At 34.1% G+C, this 20,599-nt stretch overlaps 1 protein-coding gene across 1 annotated transcript in view; it reads right to left on the bottom strand.

Annotated features, from left to right (window-relative positions):
* LOC118740779 (protein peste) overlaps nt 1-20,599 on the bottom strand; it is a 52,413-nt gene that overhangs the window by 18,016 nt on the left and 13,798 nt on the right. The window contains exon 2 of the mRNA XM_036472459.1: nt 5,355-5,735. Coding sequence (XP_036328352.1) covers nt 5,355-5,480 — 126 coding nt within the window. The 5' untranslated portion in view covers nt 5,481-5,735. The remainder of the gene's footprint in view (nt 1-5,354; nt 5,736-20,599) is intronic.

Genomic DNA, 20,599 nt, shown 5'->3' on the forward strand with positions numbered 1-20,599 from the left:
AAATTGCGTAAATAGCAAACAAAATGGAACTTATAAGTAGAGCTCTTGTTGCAAATCGACTATCCGGATATTTGATAAGTCGATGAGTACACACTCGTACATATACATACATATGTATGTACATTAGACTGCATCACCAAAAAAAGTTGCGGTTTTTCCGCCGGGATTACAAAATTTATTATATTTTAAGACGTCCACCAAAATATTTCGGAAAAATATTAAGATTTAAGTGAGCTGGACCGATTTGAAAATACCTCTAAAAATGGAGTTTTTTATGAATAAAACTAGTTTCCTAAAGAACTTTTTGAAAAAAGTTCCCTCAGATGACAAAACAGATTAGGCTTAAAAAATTTGCATAAAAATATTTAAAAATCTTTTCAACGGAATGGTAATAATGAGATTTTTGATGCTGTTTTTTTACTTTTTTCAAAGATTGGTTTACTTGAATAACTGGGCCAAAACTATTCTGATTTAGACTTATGGGATCTCAGTAGAAAGATATTCTCCCACTATTTTTATTTCTGTCCAAAAAAAAAGTCATTCGTGTCCCAATTTTTTTATTTTTTTTCAAATACCAAAACATCTTAATTCAACTTTGAATGACGTTCGTTCATCCTACCTTTCTCTTTCATCCTTTGAATGAGCTTATTAGCAAAGAAATAAAAAGGGTGAGAAAATACCTTTCCAATGATACCCCCCAAATCTAAATCGGAAGAGTTTAGGTTCAGTTATTCAAGTTTTTCTTATACCAACCTTTGAAAAAAGTTAAAAAACAATATCAAAAATCTCATTATTACGATTCCGTTAATTATTTTTTATTTTTATTTTTAAATTTTTATGTAAATTTTTAAAGCTTAAACCGTTTATTCATTTAAGGGGATTTTTTCAAAAAACATCTTTAAGAAACTATTTTTATTCATAAAAAAACTCCATTTTTGGAGGTATTTTCAAATCGGTCCAGCTCACTTAAATCTTAATATTTTTCGGAAAAGTGGCCAAAAATGGAAATCTTATCGGAACTTGTTACCCGGAGGTTTTTGAGGTCGCTGATTGCGAATCTGAAGTTATATTTGAAGAACTCAAAATGGTGGATCTAATATGGCGGACAATATTTTAAAAATCAATCGGATTGCTTTGAAATTTGTTACACGAGTGCGATTGACGTCACCGATTGCGAATCTGATGTTAGATTTAAAAAATTCGAAATGGCGAATCCAATATGGCCGATAAAAAACACGCCTGAAGTTTAGTGTTTTTAATCCAGCAACCCCGTAAACTCCCAGAGCATCAAGTTTCGAGTAAAAATGTTGAACTAAAAAAACAGATCTTCCTCCACTTGGATCCACTATTTTGAATTTTTAAAAATCCGACACGAGATTTATATTCAGCGCCCCTAACACTAACACAACGGTATTTTGAAAACATTTTAAACTAGAGAATTGTCATTATATTTGTTGAGTCTTTTCAATTACATATGTACAAAGTTAGAAATTTGGATTTACATGGCTCTTGTTAGGCCGTATCATTTTGTGTTGGGGTGTACAACTGGTACACATAGTACCAGGAGTTCTTTTTTTATTGAAAAACTGTTTCAAGAAATACTGTTCTACTGTAAAAAGTGTTTTTTTTTTAAGGAGTTACTACGAAATGGATTTTTCACGCAGTAATACTTATACCGTTTTTTTGTCCGAAAAAGATACGATGTTAAGTACGTACGAGTACCTTGAAATAGACAGCAGGAAAAAAATTTGGTCATAACGTTTAATGTTTAAATTTACTTCCTAATTACTTTTATAGTTGCTAATTTTATTGCAAAATGTAACCTTCACCCCTCTTTTTATACGTAGATACACATGTACTATACATATGTACCTGCATAGTTAAGTTTGCAGTTTTATAGATACAAATTAAGTTAATTATTTTTTTATTTGAAGACAGTTTTTTTAATTTAATTACAAAAACGTGATTCGATAATGCCAGAGATAAATAATTCAAAATGTTTGTAAAATTGTAATGTGTGCACATTAGGGTGGGTCAAATTGTTCGGATGAAAGTTTTTCGACGAATCGCATAGTATTTTATGTTTTTATAGATAATTCTAAGAGAAAATGTACAGTACACTATAAGTCGGAAATGAGTTTCTAGCCTGCGCATTTTTAAATTAAAAATTACATTTCACGATATTAGTTTTTTTCACCTTTTCTTAAAACTTTTGCATATAAAATATCTGTATTTAGATCTCTTACATTTGCTTTTTTTGTTTAAACCATTTTAGAAAGTAAATACACCTGTTTTGTGTCTATACTTTCTCTTAGGATTATCTGCACAATCAGGAAATACCCAGCCTAATGTACATACATATGTATGCATACATAGTTGTCGATACATTGGCTGATATCAACTATCAATAGTTTTCAGGGTGTTATTATCGATAAATATATTTATCCATAATGTCATTAATTGTTATCGATTTTTTTTCGAACGAAAGTCAGAACTTACAGGAAGTCGTTCCTATTGACATAAAACCTGTAAGTGGGAACACTTTTGAGAGAGTAACTGTGCAACTGTTCATAGTCAGAAGTTACAGGATTTAGTCCGGAGTTTTTTTTCCTGTAAGTTCATGAAAAGTGTTAAACGATCAGCTGATTTGCATGTGCAAACAAAAACAGAAAGCGGTGTAAGCAAAGAACCTTATGTTCGTACAAAAATGGTAGTAAACAACGAAATATTTGAACATGTATAAATTTTAATAATTAGTTAGTGATATTTCAGCCAAATAAGTGTTGTACAAATTAAATGTAAACAAACCGACTGAAATTTTTACAAGAAATAGTGCTTTTTGCGTTCCTATGCACTTCTGCATCTGTTCTCCTTCTACTCGCATTTGAGAGAGTAAAATTGTAGTTTGACAGTTCCACAGGTTTTAGTCCGAAGTTCAAAGGACTAAAAAATTTGCACGCAAATACATCAACAATGATGTGCACCTCATAGAGATCTGTTTCCATTTATGATCAGCGTTGCCGTTGTGGTCCAATGGAACCAAAATTGGAAAAACAACGCGATTTTTTGGCACTTTGACCTCGTTTTTCTCAAAATCTGGACCAGATGGAAACTTTATACCTAGGGATTCTTAATCAGCACCAGAAAGTCTATCAAAAACAGCTTTAACATTTGCCGCACCAAAATCAGTGTTGCCTTGTGCTATCAATCAGTTTTTTTTTCCCACTTAAAAATAGTTAAAAAACTTAGAAGAAAGAATATAAAAAAATAAATATAAAAAAAAATATTTTTTTAAATAAAACAAAAATAGTTAAGGCTTTATGCATACTGTAATCTCCTCGTGGTCGGCTTCGAACGATTATTTTAAAATTCAACATTTTCGCTCGAAACTTGACACTCGCGGTTTCTAGGGGCTGCTGTACTAAAATCCGTTGTCAGATTTTAAAAGTTTCTAATGACCGCTCCATAAAACTGATGCATAAATGTTGGGTCAAGACATGTTTTAATGTTTTTGGGATTGCTGATTACGAATCTAAGGTCCGATTTTCGAATTGAAAAATGAAGCATGGCTTGAAATTTGTTACTCGAGGTCGCAGTTTGCGGTCGCTGATTGCGAATTCCATATTCAGCAGATTTTAAAAATACAAAATTTCGGATCCATTTATCACGGGAAAGTTAAAATCGAATGTACGTAAATGGTGTATGAGTAACATTCTGATCTCGTGTTCATAGAACTATCTACGTGGCTCCAAAAAATTCAAAAAAATTTCAAAACCTTTGAAATAATAAAAATGCATTTTAAGTTTTTCTATATGGCGTCAGGATTTTTTTAAAGGACTCGAAGGTTTCAAAGATATGATTAGTTCCAAAACTTATTTAAAAAATTTAGTGCTATTTAGAATAAAAATATGGGTACCAATTGCAAGAAAATATTCATTCGAATTTAAAAATATAGAATTTTTTTGGTTCACAATAAAGTAGAAGGACGAAATTCGAGGATACGGACATGTGTAAATTAATCCTTAACCAACAATTTTTTCAAAAATAAATACTGAAAATTTGCAAGGATACTCAAGGATAATATTTTAAAAGGTAATTTTCAATATTTTTCAATTGTAAAGGATTTTATCTTCTATTGGGTAGCCATAATGTTATTCTATATAGCGCAAAATTTTTCAAAAAATTTTTGGAACTATTCAAATATTTGAAATTTCAAAAGTCTTTATAAAAAAATCCTGACGCCAGAAAGAAAAACCTAAAACGTATTTTTACTATATTTGACCCCTAGTTTTAAGGGAATATTCATTATTTCGAGTGTTTTTAAATTTTCGTTCGATTTTAACTAATAACGCAGTTTTACTATACTAATCCATATATATTTATTTCTTCTAGGCTGAATACAGATTTAAGAAATTTTTATAGGAAAAAATTTATTTTTCATTTCTTATACGTCACTTTATATGAAGTTTTCGTTTTTCTTGAGACAGCCCCTAATAAAGAACGGCCCTTTCTAAAATGTTTGTTTGTCTACAGAAAAACGTCATAAAAATCGAAGCTCTTCAGCTGAAAAATCTTTCTATATTAAGGTAACAAGTTTAGCTGAGTCATCAAAGGGTTAAACAAATCGAGTTTTAGTTAGATACTTTTACATGCATCATCACTACAATTAAATATTTACAAACTTCTGATAATCAGATGCCAAATTTATCAGTCAGATTAAGAAGTACACACGCGTATTTTTTGTTTTTTGTTTTTGCTCTAACATAATTTTCCAAATTACTAATAATGGTTCTGTGTTGTTTTCTTTGCTGATAGGTAGACCACTTTCGCAATGCTTGGCCATTTCTAAAATGCACGGCACTACCCGGGTTGGCGCAGGTGTGCCACTTTGCTGATAAGTAATCAAATGCTTTGTGATAAATGTGCAGGTGTTCAAATTTTCACGCAAAAAAAAAGGCGATAACTACACAGAATTCTACTTACTGATTGCTTACTTTCCAAGAATTTTACATTAAGCGCACATATTTAAGTAAGCGACAGATGCAGAATATTAACCCAGTTTCATAGTAAATATTAGTAATCTAATACTTTATTTCCACCAAGCCTTAACTGCAGTTTATGGCTATTGGAAAAAGGCGCTTACAACTCAGAAGGTGTACTTGCACACGCCAGGCAAACGAAAGAAAAACACCAAAAAGTATCTAACAATAAACATTGCCGATCACCTCTTATTAAAATTCGTGGAACCTACCTGAGCTTTGAACTGCAGTTAAGCTTTTGGTGGAAATAGGGTATAAGCCACGCTTTTTAACTTTATTTTATTTATTTTTTAATCTTAATGACTATTGACTCACCTCACCACGCATGCGCGTAAATATATCAATCCAATTTGCGAACATATAAACGCCGCCGACGAAGAAGAGTGCGCCTAGCGCTACGACACTCAATCGCCAAAGGAAGTGACACAGCGAAGAGGTCATCTTTGATGCTTTTTTTTTTTGTTGCTGTTGGCGCTAGATGTGTAGACTGTTGTGTGATGATTGTACAAATATGTATGTATGTGGGTCTTTTTCTACACCCACTCTAATACGCGACGCAAATGGTCAAATTTGTTTTACCACGCGGCAAGTTGCTGCGTGCAACCGCACTTCACAAAAGCTAAGTATTTACTTAACGGTCTCGGTTCTTTTTCTGTTTGTCTCTTGCGCGGATTACGTTTACTAATTGTATTTGCACTAGAAAATTAATGAACGATAACAAAAGGAAAAACACTGTATTAATAATGCAACACTTTTTAAGTAGAAATTTTCTTAAGTAAATACTTAATAAGTATGTAAAATATGTATATATATGCTTATTAAATATTTATGTATTTAGTATATTTAGCGCTTTAAGTATTTAGATGGCGCATAACGCGTCAATTCGTTTGCCACCCACAATATAGACTGCAAATTTGCTAGTTTGCTAAATTCACTCGTCGCTTGGACGATCGTCTGATTTTGTCAGGCATTCTTATCACCAATTAGAGTCGTCAAAATTCCACAGATAAGCATTTGGACTTAGCGAGTCAGGAGCGATAAAGCCCAAATGGGAGCCGGTGAAATATAAATATTCGTGCAGTTAGGTGTATACTAAGGGCTGGAAAAAGCGCTCTGAGACTTTTACTCTCATTCAATAAATACTTAAATGAAGAGCGTTAAAGTTTACCTTTTTTTTTGTTGGTGAGTAAACATAGTAAATATACATATACAACATATGTATATATGACAATGAAATGGTAGTGAGAAAAAACAATAAATATATGTACATACATACATACCTACAAATTAATATGTATAAGTTTTTATATACTTATGAATTTATGCGGATTCATTTCGTTAAGCATGACACATCATTTGTAGCGGAGTTATAAAAAAGATAGACTGCAACACCAAAAAAAAGGTTGCGGTTTTTCCGCCCGGAATTACAAAACTTATTATATTTTAAGACGTCCACCAAAATATTTCGGAAAAATATTAAGATTTACGTGAGTTGGACCGATTTGAACAAAAACAGTTTCTTAAAGAACTTTTTGAGAAAAGTCCCCTCAGATGACAAAACAGATTAAGCTTAAAAAATCTGCATAAAAATATTTTAAAATCTTTTCAACGGAATTGTAATAATGAGATATTTGATGCTGTTGTTTTACTTTTTTCAAAGATTGGTTTACGAAAAACTTGAATAACTGGGCCAAAACTATTCTGATTTAGACTTATGGAATCTCAGTAGAAAGGTATTCTCCCACTATTTTTATTTCTGTCCAAAAAAAAAAGTCATTCGTGTCCCAATATTTTTTTTTTTTTCAAATACCAAAACATCTTAATTCAACTTTGAATGACGTTCGTTCATCCTACCTTTCTCTTTCATCCTTTGAATGAGCTTATTAGCAAAGAAATAAAAAGGGTGAGAAAATACCTTTCCAAAGATACCCCGTTCAAAATTTTTTAACATTTTTTTTTTTTAATATTTTTATGCAGATTTTTTAAGCTTAGTCTGTTTTGTCATTTGAGGGGATTTTTTCAAAAAAATTCTTTAAGGAACTATTTTGATTCATAAATAACTCCATTTTTGGAGGTATTTTCAAATCGGTCCAGCTCACGTAAATCTTAATATTTTTCCGAAATATTTTGGTGGACGTCTTGAAATATAATAGATTTTATAATTCCAATGGAAACACAGTACCGATTTTTTTTTTTGTAAGGGGAGTGATGCAGTCTAATATACATATATAAAACATTCATATTTTTTCCATGTCACTGGAATTCCATTTTCATAAATTTTTGATTCACATCATTTGTGGGCAAACTGGATTAGAGCAGATCGCAAAATATGTATGTAAGTGTACATATTAGGGTGATTGACTCGATTTTACCAAACCGGTTTCCAACCAATATCGAATAATTCGGTTTTTTTATAGAACAAACCGGGTTTTTCATTTCACACAAATCTTGACTACTCAATCAAAGTTTTGGGTTTTTCGAAGTTTTCAAGACTTTTCCCAGTTTAAGGGAAACCCCTAGGTTATTTGGCTATGGAAAATACATATATCTATGTACTTGATTCCAATAAATGAATGTTTAGCGCTTAAACGTTTTCTACGTATTTGGCCGAGCTTCTCCTCCAATTCGTGCTCTGCTTCTTGATGTTGCGACACAAATAGAGGGATCTACACTTTTACTCCGCCTCCGAAGAAGCTTTTTTATGGCAGAAGTACGCTGGGAACTTTGCTATTGTCTGCCGAAGGACAACCGCTATATGCGAAAAAAAAATGTATTTTGCTGTGACAAGACATTGAATCATGGACATCCGTAGGCGGAAAAAAGTCAGAAAAATGCAATAAGGTATTTAAAAAATTTTAAAACGAAACCCATCGTTAATTTCTCACTGACTTTCATTTGTTTTACTTTTAATAAAAATAAATAAAAAGCTATGTATGTATATGTACTTATTTCGCTATGCTCTTTTCTAAATAAAGGCTGTCTTTAGTGTTAATAGTTTTATTGTAACTTTTGTTCATGACTTCATACCCAAATAAGCATTTTCACTGTATGAAAACTACTTATGTAAAATAAAAGCGGTTTAACCGGTTTATTTCACATTGCAATTTGTCGATTAACTCGAAAACCGGTTTTAGGAAAAAAGGCGAATAACCGAACACCCTAGTACATATATAAATATGTTCTTATTAAGTTAACAAGCATGGGCGTTTACAGGGGGAGGGGGCAAGTGGGGTAGCTGCCCACCCCTAGACTCAAGAAATTTTGCATTTTCTTCTTCTTATTTATGGCGCTGTAACCGCCCTAGCGATTTTGGCCGAGTCCAAAAGAGCACGCCAGTCGCTTCTCTACTGTGCTAATATTTTCCTTTTTTAAGTTATTATTTTTATCATTTTAATTAAATTTTATCGTTTTAGAAAGAAACATAATTTTTTAAATATCGTTTAATTTTTAGAAACTTATTTTATAATTTTTTCTTTTTTTAAATAATTTTTTTTTTAAATTTTATTGTTTTGAAATGAAAAATATATACTTTTTAATTTCTTTTCATTTTTAGAAAACTTATTGCTAAAACACAAACAGAATAACGCTAAGCGCTCCCCATTAGCCAATCTTTCAATTAGTCTTTCGAAAAACAGAAAACAGCTTTCAAAATAGTTGCCAGATCTGAAAATTTTCTTACGAAAGATATGGTGAGTTGAAAGACAGTGGCCAGAATTGCCCTATTAGACATCTTCCCGAAGATAGTTGTTTGCTGCACAGTTTGCACCGTTATCTCAATCTTACAAGCCCTGCATATTCATTATGAAAATGGGGAAGAGTGTTCCTGTTCTTTGTTCTCAAAATCTGTCGCTGTTTAAACATAGGAAATTTATGTGAACTTTTGCTGGATTTTAAACAATCTCGGCAGGAAATTTTGTAGAAAATTGCTTATTTGCGTGTGTGGCTAACTTTTTTGTTTATAAAATGTACATACATACATACTTAGGCAGTTGCATTTCTCTTATTTCTCTGTTTACTTTTAGTTATACATTTTTGTTTGCTTTACGTGAAAAATTGTTATGAACTGGTTTGACAACTTTTAATTACTTACTCGAATGTCTCGCCTTTGATATTTTGTGTGCTGTGCTAATGTGCGCGATATTTATAAATAGCAAACGAATGACAATAATCCATAAGAAACGCGTACAGACCTATAGTATGTATGTATATACAAAATGTATGTAGTATGTACATGCATTAGGTTGGTCGAAAAATTCATGTGGAAAAAATAAAGTCAAAATTTTAATGCTCTCACCCCCTGGGACTAACTATTCTATATCGAAAAAATATAACCCGGAAATTCTTCAGTAGAATTCCAATAGTTAATTTTACCATTTTTTAATACTAACAATTTTAAGGGTGCCTCATTGCATTTTTTGGAATTTTTTGGGGGACCTATAAAAACATATAGTTAACATTAAAAAATGGTTAGGTAAACTATTGGGTATTATTATTGGAAGTCTCTTGAAGATAAAAAGAGTTTTCCGATCGAAAAATATGGATTTTCAAGAATTCTACACCATTCATACGAAAAATTGTTTTTTCCCCCATATAAAATACATGGAAATATTTGAGCGTGTTGAGCGACTTATAAATATTTTTTTGATTTAAAAATAAAAAAATACGAGTATATTTTTTTGGTATAGAACAATCCTGGGGGGTGAGAGCAATAATATTCCGACATTAAGTTTTTTTGGACCACTCTAATGTACGTATGTAGGTACTATATACATGTTAATAATCATTGGGATTTTTTTTTACTGAATATCAAGTTTTTATATTCAATTAAATGCGAAATATTCACGTACATACATTGTTTTTATCAGACGAACCTGATGTTCGTAAAGTATGTCTGTAAATATGTATGTGAGTATGTACGTATGTATATTGATATGTGTATTATTAAAATTAATTCAGTCTAAACAATTTTGAAGCACAGTGTACTGGTAAGTACTACTTAACATTGTTTTTTTTTTGTAAACATATATTGTAAAGCTGTGATTCATGCCCCTCACAGTTGGGCCCTTGTTTTCGTGACGGACATACAAATAATGACGTATGCTATGCATGAGTTTTAATACTTTTTGTTTTGTTCAAAAGTTTTTGGTAAAAGGTGAATGTGCTTATTTTGTTATATCTAATACCACAGATAAAATTTAATTAAGTATATTAAGCTGTTTTGTAAAAAAAAAACAAATATTTCCCCTGCTAGTGTGAAAGGTGACTTTGAAATTTAAATACTAATTATTGCTACACCAAATAAAATTTCGGTTTGAAATCTTTTAGAACAAAAAAAAAAAAACTCGATTTTCTCAAAATAATAATTTTTCTTAACTTTAAATTTTTTTTAAAGTAAACACGTATTTTGACTCCTGTTCGCTTTTGCGTACGATTACGATATTTTTACTAAGCAACCAAAAAAAAAAAAAAAAAAATTATGGTTTTGCAAAAACCGAGTCTTTAGTTTTCAAAAATTTTCGAATTTGTAATGAAAGAGCATGAAAAATATTACTGCAATCAAAAAACAGAATGTATATATAAATTATATATGCCGCTGCATTACCCAAAATACTGAGTCTTCTTATTTTCAGAAAAAAAATTATTACGACTTTCTGGCGTTTTAGCGGGCATCAAACCTATTGGAAAAAGTTTTCTGTTTTTTCTAGTAACCACAAACAAATTTAGAAGAAAATTAAGTCTTTTGAAGTTTCCAAAACCGGTCGCCATTTTGTTAATAAAAAAAATTTTTTAAATTTTCAAGTATGCAAATATAGAGCATCAAAAACGCTTCTACAATAAAAAAACCGAATTAAAATATATAGATTTAAAAAACAAAACTAGAAAGATTAAAAAAAAATTTTCAGCCGTTTTCTCTAAAACCACACTTTGCCCAAAATTTTTCGGATGCTCGTAACTCAGCGAAGTTTTTTTTTTGCAAAACAAAAAAATACGTCTCTTTATTTGTCCAAAAAAATATGAAAACTCGTATTAAACTTGATTTCGAATTTTGAACACATTCACCCTGCATGAATTGAAATAGAATCAGCCCTAACTTTTTTTGGACCACCCTAGTGTAGACACATTCGATCAGCTAATTAACGAATTCTTGTACATGAATAAAAAAATGTTGTGAAAAATGCAATGCATAATTAATTATCTATTTCTTTATGAACTAAAATTATCTTTTTCACTGCTATGTAAAAACGCTTTTGGATTCGTTAACGCATCAAAAAAAGTACAACGTAAATACTAAAATTATGTGTTTTAGCACTTTCCATGGAACTTTTTAAGTTTAGGAGATTCGGGTTAAAGTTCCGTCGTCAAAACGGCCAAATATAGTTTTCCACATTACTTTTTTTATTTTTAACCTCTTTTCAAAGTGTGATAATATCGTGTGATATTGGAAATTACAACCTTTTTCATTTGAGGGTTAAAGCTGGTCTAATATATGTATATGTATGTACATTAGGGCGGAGTAATTTATTTCGAAAAAGCTGTATGGCATATTCAAATTCTATGTTTGATTCTAAGCAAAAATTGTGCAAAATATATATCAAAAATTACGTTTGACTCTTCCAATTTTTAATTTTGTATTATAATCTTTTCTGAACAAAATTAATTTTTCATTTCAATGAAAAATAAATTTCGACCAAAAAAGTTACAATATACTCCTTTGAAAATTGGGAGGGTCAAACGTCATTTTTGGTATATAGTTTGTTCGCCATTTTTGCTTAGAATTATTCGAAAATTGTGCTCCGAACAAATTACTCTGCCCTAATGTACATATCTAAGTACAAAAGTCCTAAACAGACAAAAGTGAAATACCTCATTTGCATATGTGACAAATTTCATACTTTCATGCGGATTTGCGGATTTGCGAATTCTAAAACCTACACACCCACATAAATGACCTAATTGAAAAAACCTACATATGTTGCTTTTGTGCAACGCGTTTGCTCCACAAACAACTCTGCTTCTTTTGCCGGATAAAGTGTGCATAAATATTTGTGTTTATCCCTTAGTTGTTTGTGTATACTTATTTTGAAAGCTTGCACTTTGTTTGTTTATTTTAAAAGATTGTTCATATTTCATAAACAAGTGTCTCTGTATTTACACATGTATGTATTTGTACTAGGGATGTTGCAAATGTGGAATTTTAGACATCCGCGGATGCGAATGCGAATGCGGATGTCAAATATTTTTAAGAAATAATTTTGGTGAGTACATAAGGGGATTTAGGTAAATAAAAAAGTGATTAATTTTTAATAATATTTTTTTATTTAGTACTTCAATTAAAAAATTGGAACATTGTATTTAAGAAAGAGTAATTTTGGATTTTTATTAGTTACGGCTTTTTGTTTTTCAGCGATGATGTGAGTTAAGCCCTTTCCATACTATACTAACGATATATTACATGCCAGTCCCACTCCTCAACAGATATAAAATTCACCTTGAATTAATTCTTATTTAATTTGTGAACTTGGCTGTCGACTTGTTTACATATCATTTCATCTTATTTCGATGCGTGCTAATTTTGACAATTTACACAAAATTAAAATAAATGTTTCTGTTTTCGAGCTGAAAGACTAATAAAAGGAAACACGGAACTTAAGAATAATAAGTTTTATCAGAAAAAAATAATTACACTTTTCTAAGAGAGGGTAGAAAAAAACTAGCGATGTATCCAGTTTTTTCAACAGACTCTTGACAAATAATATTCGATAGTTACATAATTCTTACCTAATTAAAGGCAATCTTTTAACGCGCAAATAGTCGACTCTTTATAGCCAGCCGTTGAACATTTCCGTTGGAAATACCTACTATTATCTTACTCTTTGACTTTAAATTACGAAAGAAGGTGGACGTAGGGGACAGTCTTAACGTAGCATCCCCACAGGCAAAAAAATGTTGGCTAAAATTTTTTGTTTGCCAGATATACGTTTTATCGGTGCTCTTGCACAATATTCGCATTCGCAAAAGCTCCGCATTGATTATTGCGAATGCGAAAGCGAATGCGAATGTTAAAATTTATGCGGAAGTTCTGCGGTTGCGAAACCGAATGCGAATATTCGCAACAACTCTGATTTGTACATAAATATGTTGCCGGAAATATCGCGTAAGCAAGCATAAAAGATTTATCTTAGCACTTTTTTCGCCACTGATTATATGACGGTAAGTTTATATTCAGTGGGCATGAGCGTACGCAGAGCATAATTTAGGGGGGCCTGAGATTTTTTGTATGTAAATTTTATTAAAAATGTCAAAAGATAGCTATTAAAAAATTATAATAATTTACCTCATTAATTTTTCTCTTTTTAACCGACTTCAAAAAAAGGAGGAGTTTATCACTTCATCGGCTTTTTTTTTATTTATGTTACCGCATAATTTTCGACCACATGAACCGACTTCGATAATTCTCTTTTTGGGAAGGTCTCATACTAATTTGGTTTAGATCCGATCATTGGATCATGAAGAAATTAACGCCCATGACAGTGGGTTAGGCACTCCGCACATTAAGCTCCTAATCATAGTAGTGGAATCGTTTCGGCATACTAAAGTATACTGTACACTGTATTTCAATGAAGCTCTGTACATTACGATTCAAAATCTTGTTTTCGCCTAATCATAAAAGCTTCATCAATCGAAGCGCCCAACATTGTAAGGCGCTTGCAGTTTGGAAATCATCATTTGTTTACTTTTTTGTTTTGGAAATAAAATTTATTTGTTAATTCAATAGAAAATAATTGAAATTGAATGATTTCGTGCTAAAATTCGTGCAAATTGTATTAAACCACAAGAGTTTATGCAATATTTCGGAGCAGAAATATTTGCGGAAGTGCGTAGTTGCGAAAGAACGGCCAGAAAATTTGTCATGTGTAGAAAGTGTTTATTAGCTGTTGACTTATGCACGGCGTGCAAGTGTACAGAAGTCGAGTCGTCATGCATTCGTTTCGGCATGACGAAACGATTACTCTACTTTGATTAGGCGCGTAATGTGCCGAGTGCCTTAGAAAACAAGTTTTTTTTTACAGTGGCAGACCTCTCCTGTTACAAATTTTCATAGCAGAAACTATAAATAAATATCGATTCATTCTAACAAATCATAACATCATAGTTTGTTTTATTTAAAACATTATTTAAAAATGGCAATTCAATATCACAAAAACAATCTCAATTTCCGATTCAATTATGTAAATAGGTACGTTGAAAAAAACCTCCCCCGCGGTTAGAAAATTACGTAAATCGTTTAAGGCGCTATGTTCATTTTCACTTACGTAAATGCTGTGTTTAGATAAGTACTTACATACGTTCTTATGTATACTTCACATATACATACATACATATAAATTTATACATACATATATAAATGACTATAACATGTGGTTAAATATAGTAGCTCAGCTCTAATTTCGTTCGTGACATTTATTTATTGCGTCGTTCTTTTGACTTTTTTACAAATCACATATTCAAAAACACTTCTTTTTTCCGCCAATACCACCTCACTGTAAGCTTCCTGCCTGCTCTTTCCTTGCTCTAGTGAAAATAACTTGAGATGTGGCGCACAGTGTGTAAAATTAACTTTTTTTTGTGACGATGGGCCTGATGCATAAAAAGTTAGCTTAAGACAGATTCGGTTTTTGCACTGATAAAGTGGGCTCAAGCTCAAGAATTTGTACCGAAAATCGAGTCGAAGCTGAAGCTCACTTTTTACTTTTTGGGCCCAATATCTCGAGAACGAAAATAGGATAGCTTAGTAAGGCGCATACGAATGGGTCGTACTTCTACTCGGAGTCACATTTGTCCATGGTGAAAGCCGTCTGTGAGTGCCAGGAGCAGGTACATCCTTCTTACCGAGGTTAATCCATACTGTCAGTATAAAGTTCGTCAAACCATTTACTATCCCGGATGAAGCCGTGGTTGTTCGACATTTTCCCCTCCGATATCTCCTCCAAACCATTGAAAACGCGTGATCCGAAATGTTTGAGATACCTGGTCTGGAGAGCTGGGCATTGACATAAGAAGTGATGAATCGATTCGTCTTCATCCTCATCCCGACAACTTCTGCAGAGGGAGCTTGTTGGTATACGCCATTGATGGAGCATTGGTGCTATAGCTCAGTGTCCTATGATGACACCGGTACCAGCCCTTACAACAGATTAGTTTAGTGTCAATATTTCCTCAGCACGACTCTTATTGAATTTCGGCCACAAGGATCTTGAGATCTCACAGGCGTCCCAATTGATCCATACGTATATAAGTAGTTACGGCTGTGGTGTATACTTCAATTATCAGAAAAGAAATCCGTGGCAGTAGGGAGTTATCCGCACCCCTAATTTGCATTTCCGAGCCATGTCTAGCCATCTCAGCGGCTACTTGGTTCCCTTCTAAACGAATATACATTAGGGTGGTCCAAAATAAGTAAAGTAGGAACGCTCTCACACCCTAGGATTGTTCTATATCGAAAAAAGTATACCCCTATTTTTTATTTTGAAATCAAAAAATATTTAGAAAAATATTTCGAGGAAATGGTATGGAATTCTTGAAAATCAAAATTTTTCGATCGGAAAACTCTGGTTCTCTTCAGGAGACTGCCAGTAACAATATCCAATTATTTATTTAACCATTTTTTAATAATGAAGATTTTTTATTTATCGCCCCATTGCATTTTCTGGCATTTTCTATAAAATGTCCTATAAAATATAGTTACTAAGAAAAAATTGCGGAGTAGTCCTTGTTGTTCTTCTAATCACGGACCTTGTGCCTACAGCTGCGTTGGTTACTCTGCTTTTCAGCATCGATTCGATCTCCCTCAACAGACGATCTCCTTTGACGAGGAGTCGTTTAGCTTCACTGCTTTTGGAATAAATATCACCCTGACCTGCCTCCAAGCTTTGGGTACGAACCTATCTGCCACAGCAACTTGTAAATACACTCATAAAATGGGGTACCACACTTTCTCAGGAGTGCTGTAACATGGCCGACACTAGCCCGTCCGGTCCTACAGACTTATAAAGGTTAAACGTGTTGATAGCCCATGTCACCTTCTGCTCATCCACTATCTCTTTAATATACCTTCCCAAATCTATTTGAAAGATCCGTGCATCCCCGGAAGTGTGCGTCCAAGGTTTCTAAGGATTCCCGGCTGGAGTCGGTCCATGAACAATCTGAAAGTATTTTATGGAGCCTTGATACTTCACTTGTTGACTCCAATGTTCCATAGAACTTAGTTTTCCCAATCCTCCTCGCGATATTTACATTTGTCCCTATTGAAGAGTTTTCTAACCTTCGATCTACGCTGTCCTAGCTCAGCATTCCACCAGACAGCCTTTGGCTTGGAGCGTGGCGAAGCTAGATGACAGTATAGCTCGTATGCCTCAGTTAGTATCCTAGTCAGACGGTTAACCGATCGATCAATGTTGGCAGTTCCACGTCTAATTACAACATGGGTCGATTCCAGCTTGTGGGATGTTAGAACGAGAAAGACTAGCGAAAAAAATTCAGTAAAACTTTAATGCCTAGTATGTAAATTTTCTAATAAATTTCGAAACGCGCTGTGGTCATAACAAGCAAATTGGTGAGAACGGTGGAAGCGCGAAAATTACCATACTAAATTGACAGATGTCGAAAAATAAATGAGTAATCAGATCACACAACATAAAGGTGCATACATAGTTTCATACAAATACATATGTATGTATGTACATATTTATGAATATGTGCGTATGCGAACACACACATAGTAGACTTCGTAATGTCAAGGTCTCTTTTAAGTATTGCAACTTTTTGAACTTAAGAATATATAATTTTAAATACACATAAGTATTTATGTATGTATGTATGTACATAGATATCTGCTTGTAGATAGAGTTCGAAAACCTGCAAAATAAATGTGCGCATATATATGTATGTAGATATATATAAGGGTGGCTCTTATAAAGCAAACGTTTTGTTGTGCTACCCATTAGTTTTGTTCCAAGCCATGAACAAATTAGCTCTACGGAATATGGTCTCAATGGTATATGGGGGAAATGTGCCCTACGGACGTCAAAGTAAAAAAAAAAATCTCGAGGCGATTACACTTCATCATCCAAACAACAAGGGTTAAAAAGTTCAAATGTGGTTTTTAGCCTCAAGGCGTAAATTATGATCAAAAGCGAAAGCCCAACGTTCGCTGCTGAGCTGTTACGAGGTCCATCTGTAAAAGAGTGAATCAAAGGTGGTCAGCAAAACACTAAACCGGTGATTCGTTCGATGATATCGTTCAGGGGGTACTACTTTTTGCCAACTAAACAGCGATTTCCCTGTGGTTTTGTAGTACTTACATACATATACATATATGTACATATATAAGTCTATGTATATAGAAAGTAGTCTGACGGAGGTCAAGCAATTTCTCAAATCAGAGAGTTCGGCGGCCTGATTGTCGTTTAGCCATCAGAGAAGATGCTTTCCTCACTTATTGACGTCAGAGCGCCAAGCAGTCTGCCTATTGCTTTTTAGCTGGTACGCACTTCTGCCTGAAAAACGTTACAGCACAGCAGTAAGGAAGTGTAAACTTGATGTTGATGGAGAGCTGGTTACCCAAGACACCACCACCATTGCTTCCAATAAGATGTAATGTGGAACAATTTTCCGTCATCCTTTGTCAGATTTGGTTTGGAGATAAACCGGTTTCGCTGCCTCCTCGCCGCCGTACTTGAATAGCTCGGTTGGCAGGCCGTCAGCTGCAGCAGCTTTGTTGTTTTTCAGCCACGTAATCGCTATTTGTACCTCGTCATAGTCAGGCGGTGGGACATCGACTCCATCGTCATCGACTGGGGTCTCGGGTTCGTCTTCTCCACTACTTTCAGTGCTGCTGCCATTCAATAGGGTGGAAAAGTGCTCCCTCCATAATTTAAGTACGTCCTGGACATCAGTCTCTAGGTCACCATGGTTGTTCTTACAGGAGTTCGCCCTCGTCTTGAAACCTTCCGTAAGTCGCCTAACTCTCTGATAAAATTTTCGGGCGTATTTCGACCTCTCTCTTCTTAATGCGGAAAATACGTCTCGCTTCCTTCTTCAGTTCCCTATAACGGTCCGACATGGCTCGCGTTGCGCCCTATAGGCGGCGTCTTTCTTCTCTGCGGCTTCTTGACATTCCTCATCGTACCAATTGTTCTTGATGTGGTTGCATTGCTCGCATATGTCGGATTGTTGAAGAGTGCTCTCCGAGAGCAGGTGTGTGAGTCGAGTGGCGAAAAAATTGGCCGTCTGTTGTGATTGCAGCTTTTCGACGTTAAGCTTTCCTTGCATTGTTGGGCGCACATTTTTCGCTGCACGGAGGCGGGTGCGTATCTTGGCTACAACAAGATAGTGGTCCGAGTCGATGTCTGGCCCTCGGAGTGTACGTACGATTTAGTTTCTCGTTTTTCGATTTGCAGACAGCCATGTAGCTTGGTGAATGCTCTTATGCTGGAACCTAGTACTACATATTACGATGTTTTGGGTCCCGACGAAGTCGACCAACCTCAGTCCGTTATCGGACGTTTCGTCGTGGAGGCTGAATTTTCCGACAGTGGCGCCAAATATCCCTTCCCTGCCCACCTTGGCGTTAAAATCGCCTAGCACAATTTTTATATCGTGTTTGGGGCAGCGCTAATATGTACGCTCCAAACGCTCATAGAAGAGATCCTTGGACGTCTCGTACTTCTCTTCCGTCGGGGCATGGGCGCAGATGAACGAGATGTTGAAGAATCTTTGGTGCGGATTATGGCTAGACGTTCGTCCACCGGAGTGAACGCCAGTACTCGGCGACAGAGTCTCTCTTCTACCACGAATCCAACACCGAATTTGCGCTCCTTTACGTGGCAACTGTAGTAGACGTCGCAAGGCTTCACGCTTACCTTGCCTTGCTCCGTCCATCGCATTTCTTGGATGGCGATGTTGTCAGCCTATGTCTTTCCGAGGACATCAACCAGCCGGGCAGAGGCACCTTCCTCATTAAGGGTCCGGATATTCCAGGCGCATACCCTCAAATCATAGTCCTTTATACGTTTTCCGTGGTCGTCATCAAAAAAAAGTGGTCTCATCCGAGGCTTTCTGAACTTTTTCATTGGGCGGGGTTTGAACGTGGCGGGACCCAAACCCAGCGCACGCGAAGTTTTACGCCTTCTCACTTTAGCTCGCTCCCAAACGGGTGTTTGGTTGCTACCCAGAGGATACGTGGACGTTGTGAGCTGCGATTTGAACCGTACGCATAAGAATCACTTCTGGCCACTACCAGGTGAATGGCAGTTAAAAATTTTTCCACTTCCTCGCACGGAACCATCCTCCGTCTCGTGTCTCTAATCCTCGTTTAATTCATGTGTAATCCTTACTAAAGTAATTAGAGAAGATTACTTAAGTAGTAAGGATTAGCGATGGATTATACAAGAATTAGAGACATGACCCACTTAATAGTAGTAAGGAATTTTATTTTTTTTTATTTTGCATTGTGCCGTTATGTGCATTGTCTAAATTAAAATTAGTGTTTTTTTAAGCCGCTTATATGTAAGGTTATGTTAATTTTCAATATGTATGTATGTACTTTTCTTCAATCGAATGTGTGCGTGATTTAGCATGCTCGTATGTTATGCCATATTTATTGAACTTGTCTGATTGGCGTCGCAAGTTGCGAATTAATTTAAACAATTGAGTTTGATTAGTTTTGTGCTTCGCTTCGTTGGAATTGTACGATGCAAAACGTCAAACAAATTAATTTTACGGCATTTACTTATGCTATGATTTTTATTTAGTTATAATAAAAGTTAACTTTTATCATGTGAGAGTTGTTTATTATTTTTTGTGTTTATTTATTTTTAATTTTTTATTATTTCATCTCTCAGCTGTACATCTTTTGTTTTGTGCCTTTTGCGCTGAGCCGTGCTTGGCGATTTTTATTATTGCTATGCTTGATGGCAAACGAAATGCACGCAAATTCTACATCTACATCCGCAACAACTACAAGCAAAACAAAACAAAAAAAAAAGAAATGTAATATTTGCTAAATATTTTTTTTTAATTATTTGCTTAAGCGTGGAATAACCAGCTGTATGAGCAGAGCTAATATGCGAACATGTGTAGTTACATACATTGTATGGGGAAAATGGCCCATTGAATAAAATTATTTATTATTCAGTAGTTTTTTTCATATTTTTGCAAAACCTTCGCATATTGCTTGCATACGATATACATATGTATGTACTGAGGTACTTACATACATTAGGGTGGATCTTATTATTCAAGCTTAAAATGTGCCATTTGCTATACCTTAGTTTAAAATATTGTTTTACAAGATTTGAGATAAACAAATTTTCTTAATAATAAATTTTTTTTACCTAATAATAATTTTTTTTTAGTTCGTACTAAGTAATTTATAGGATAGTTCCTAAGCTAGCGCCCAATGAAAGTTTATTTGCTCTCGTACCTTTTTAACAACATGTTAGGCCTTTTAAAATAAATTTTTAAAAGGACTTTGATTATGAAAATTTTAGTACATTTAT

Source organism: Rhagoletis pomonella, unplaced genomic scaffold (genome assembly GCF_013731165.1).
Source record: "Rhagoletis pomonella isolate Grant_MI unplaced genomic scaffold, Rhpom_1.0 Rhpom_scaffold_00006, whole genome shotgun sequence".
Lineage (NCBI taxonomy): Eukaryota > Metazoa > Arthropoda > Insecta > Diptera > Tephritidae > Rhagoletis > Rhagoletis pomonella.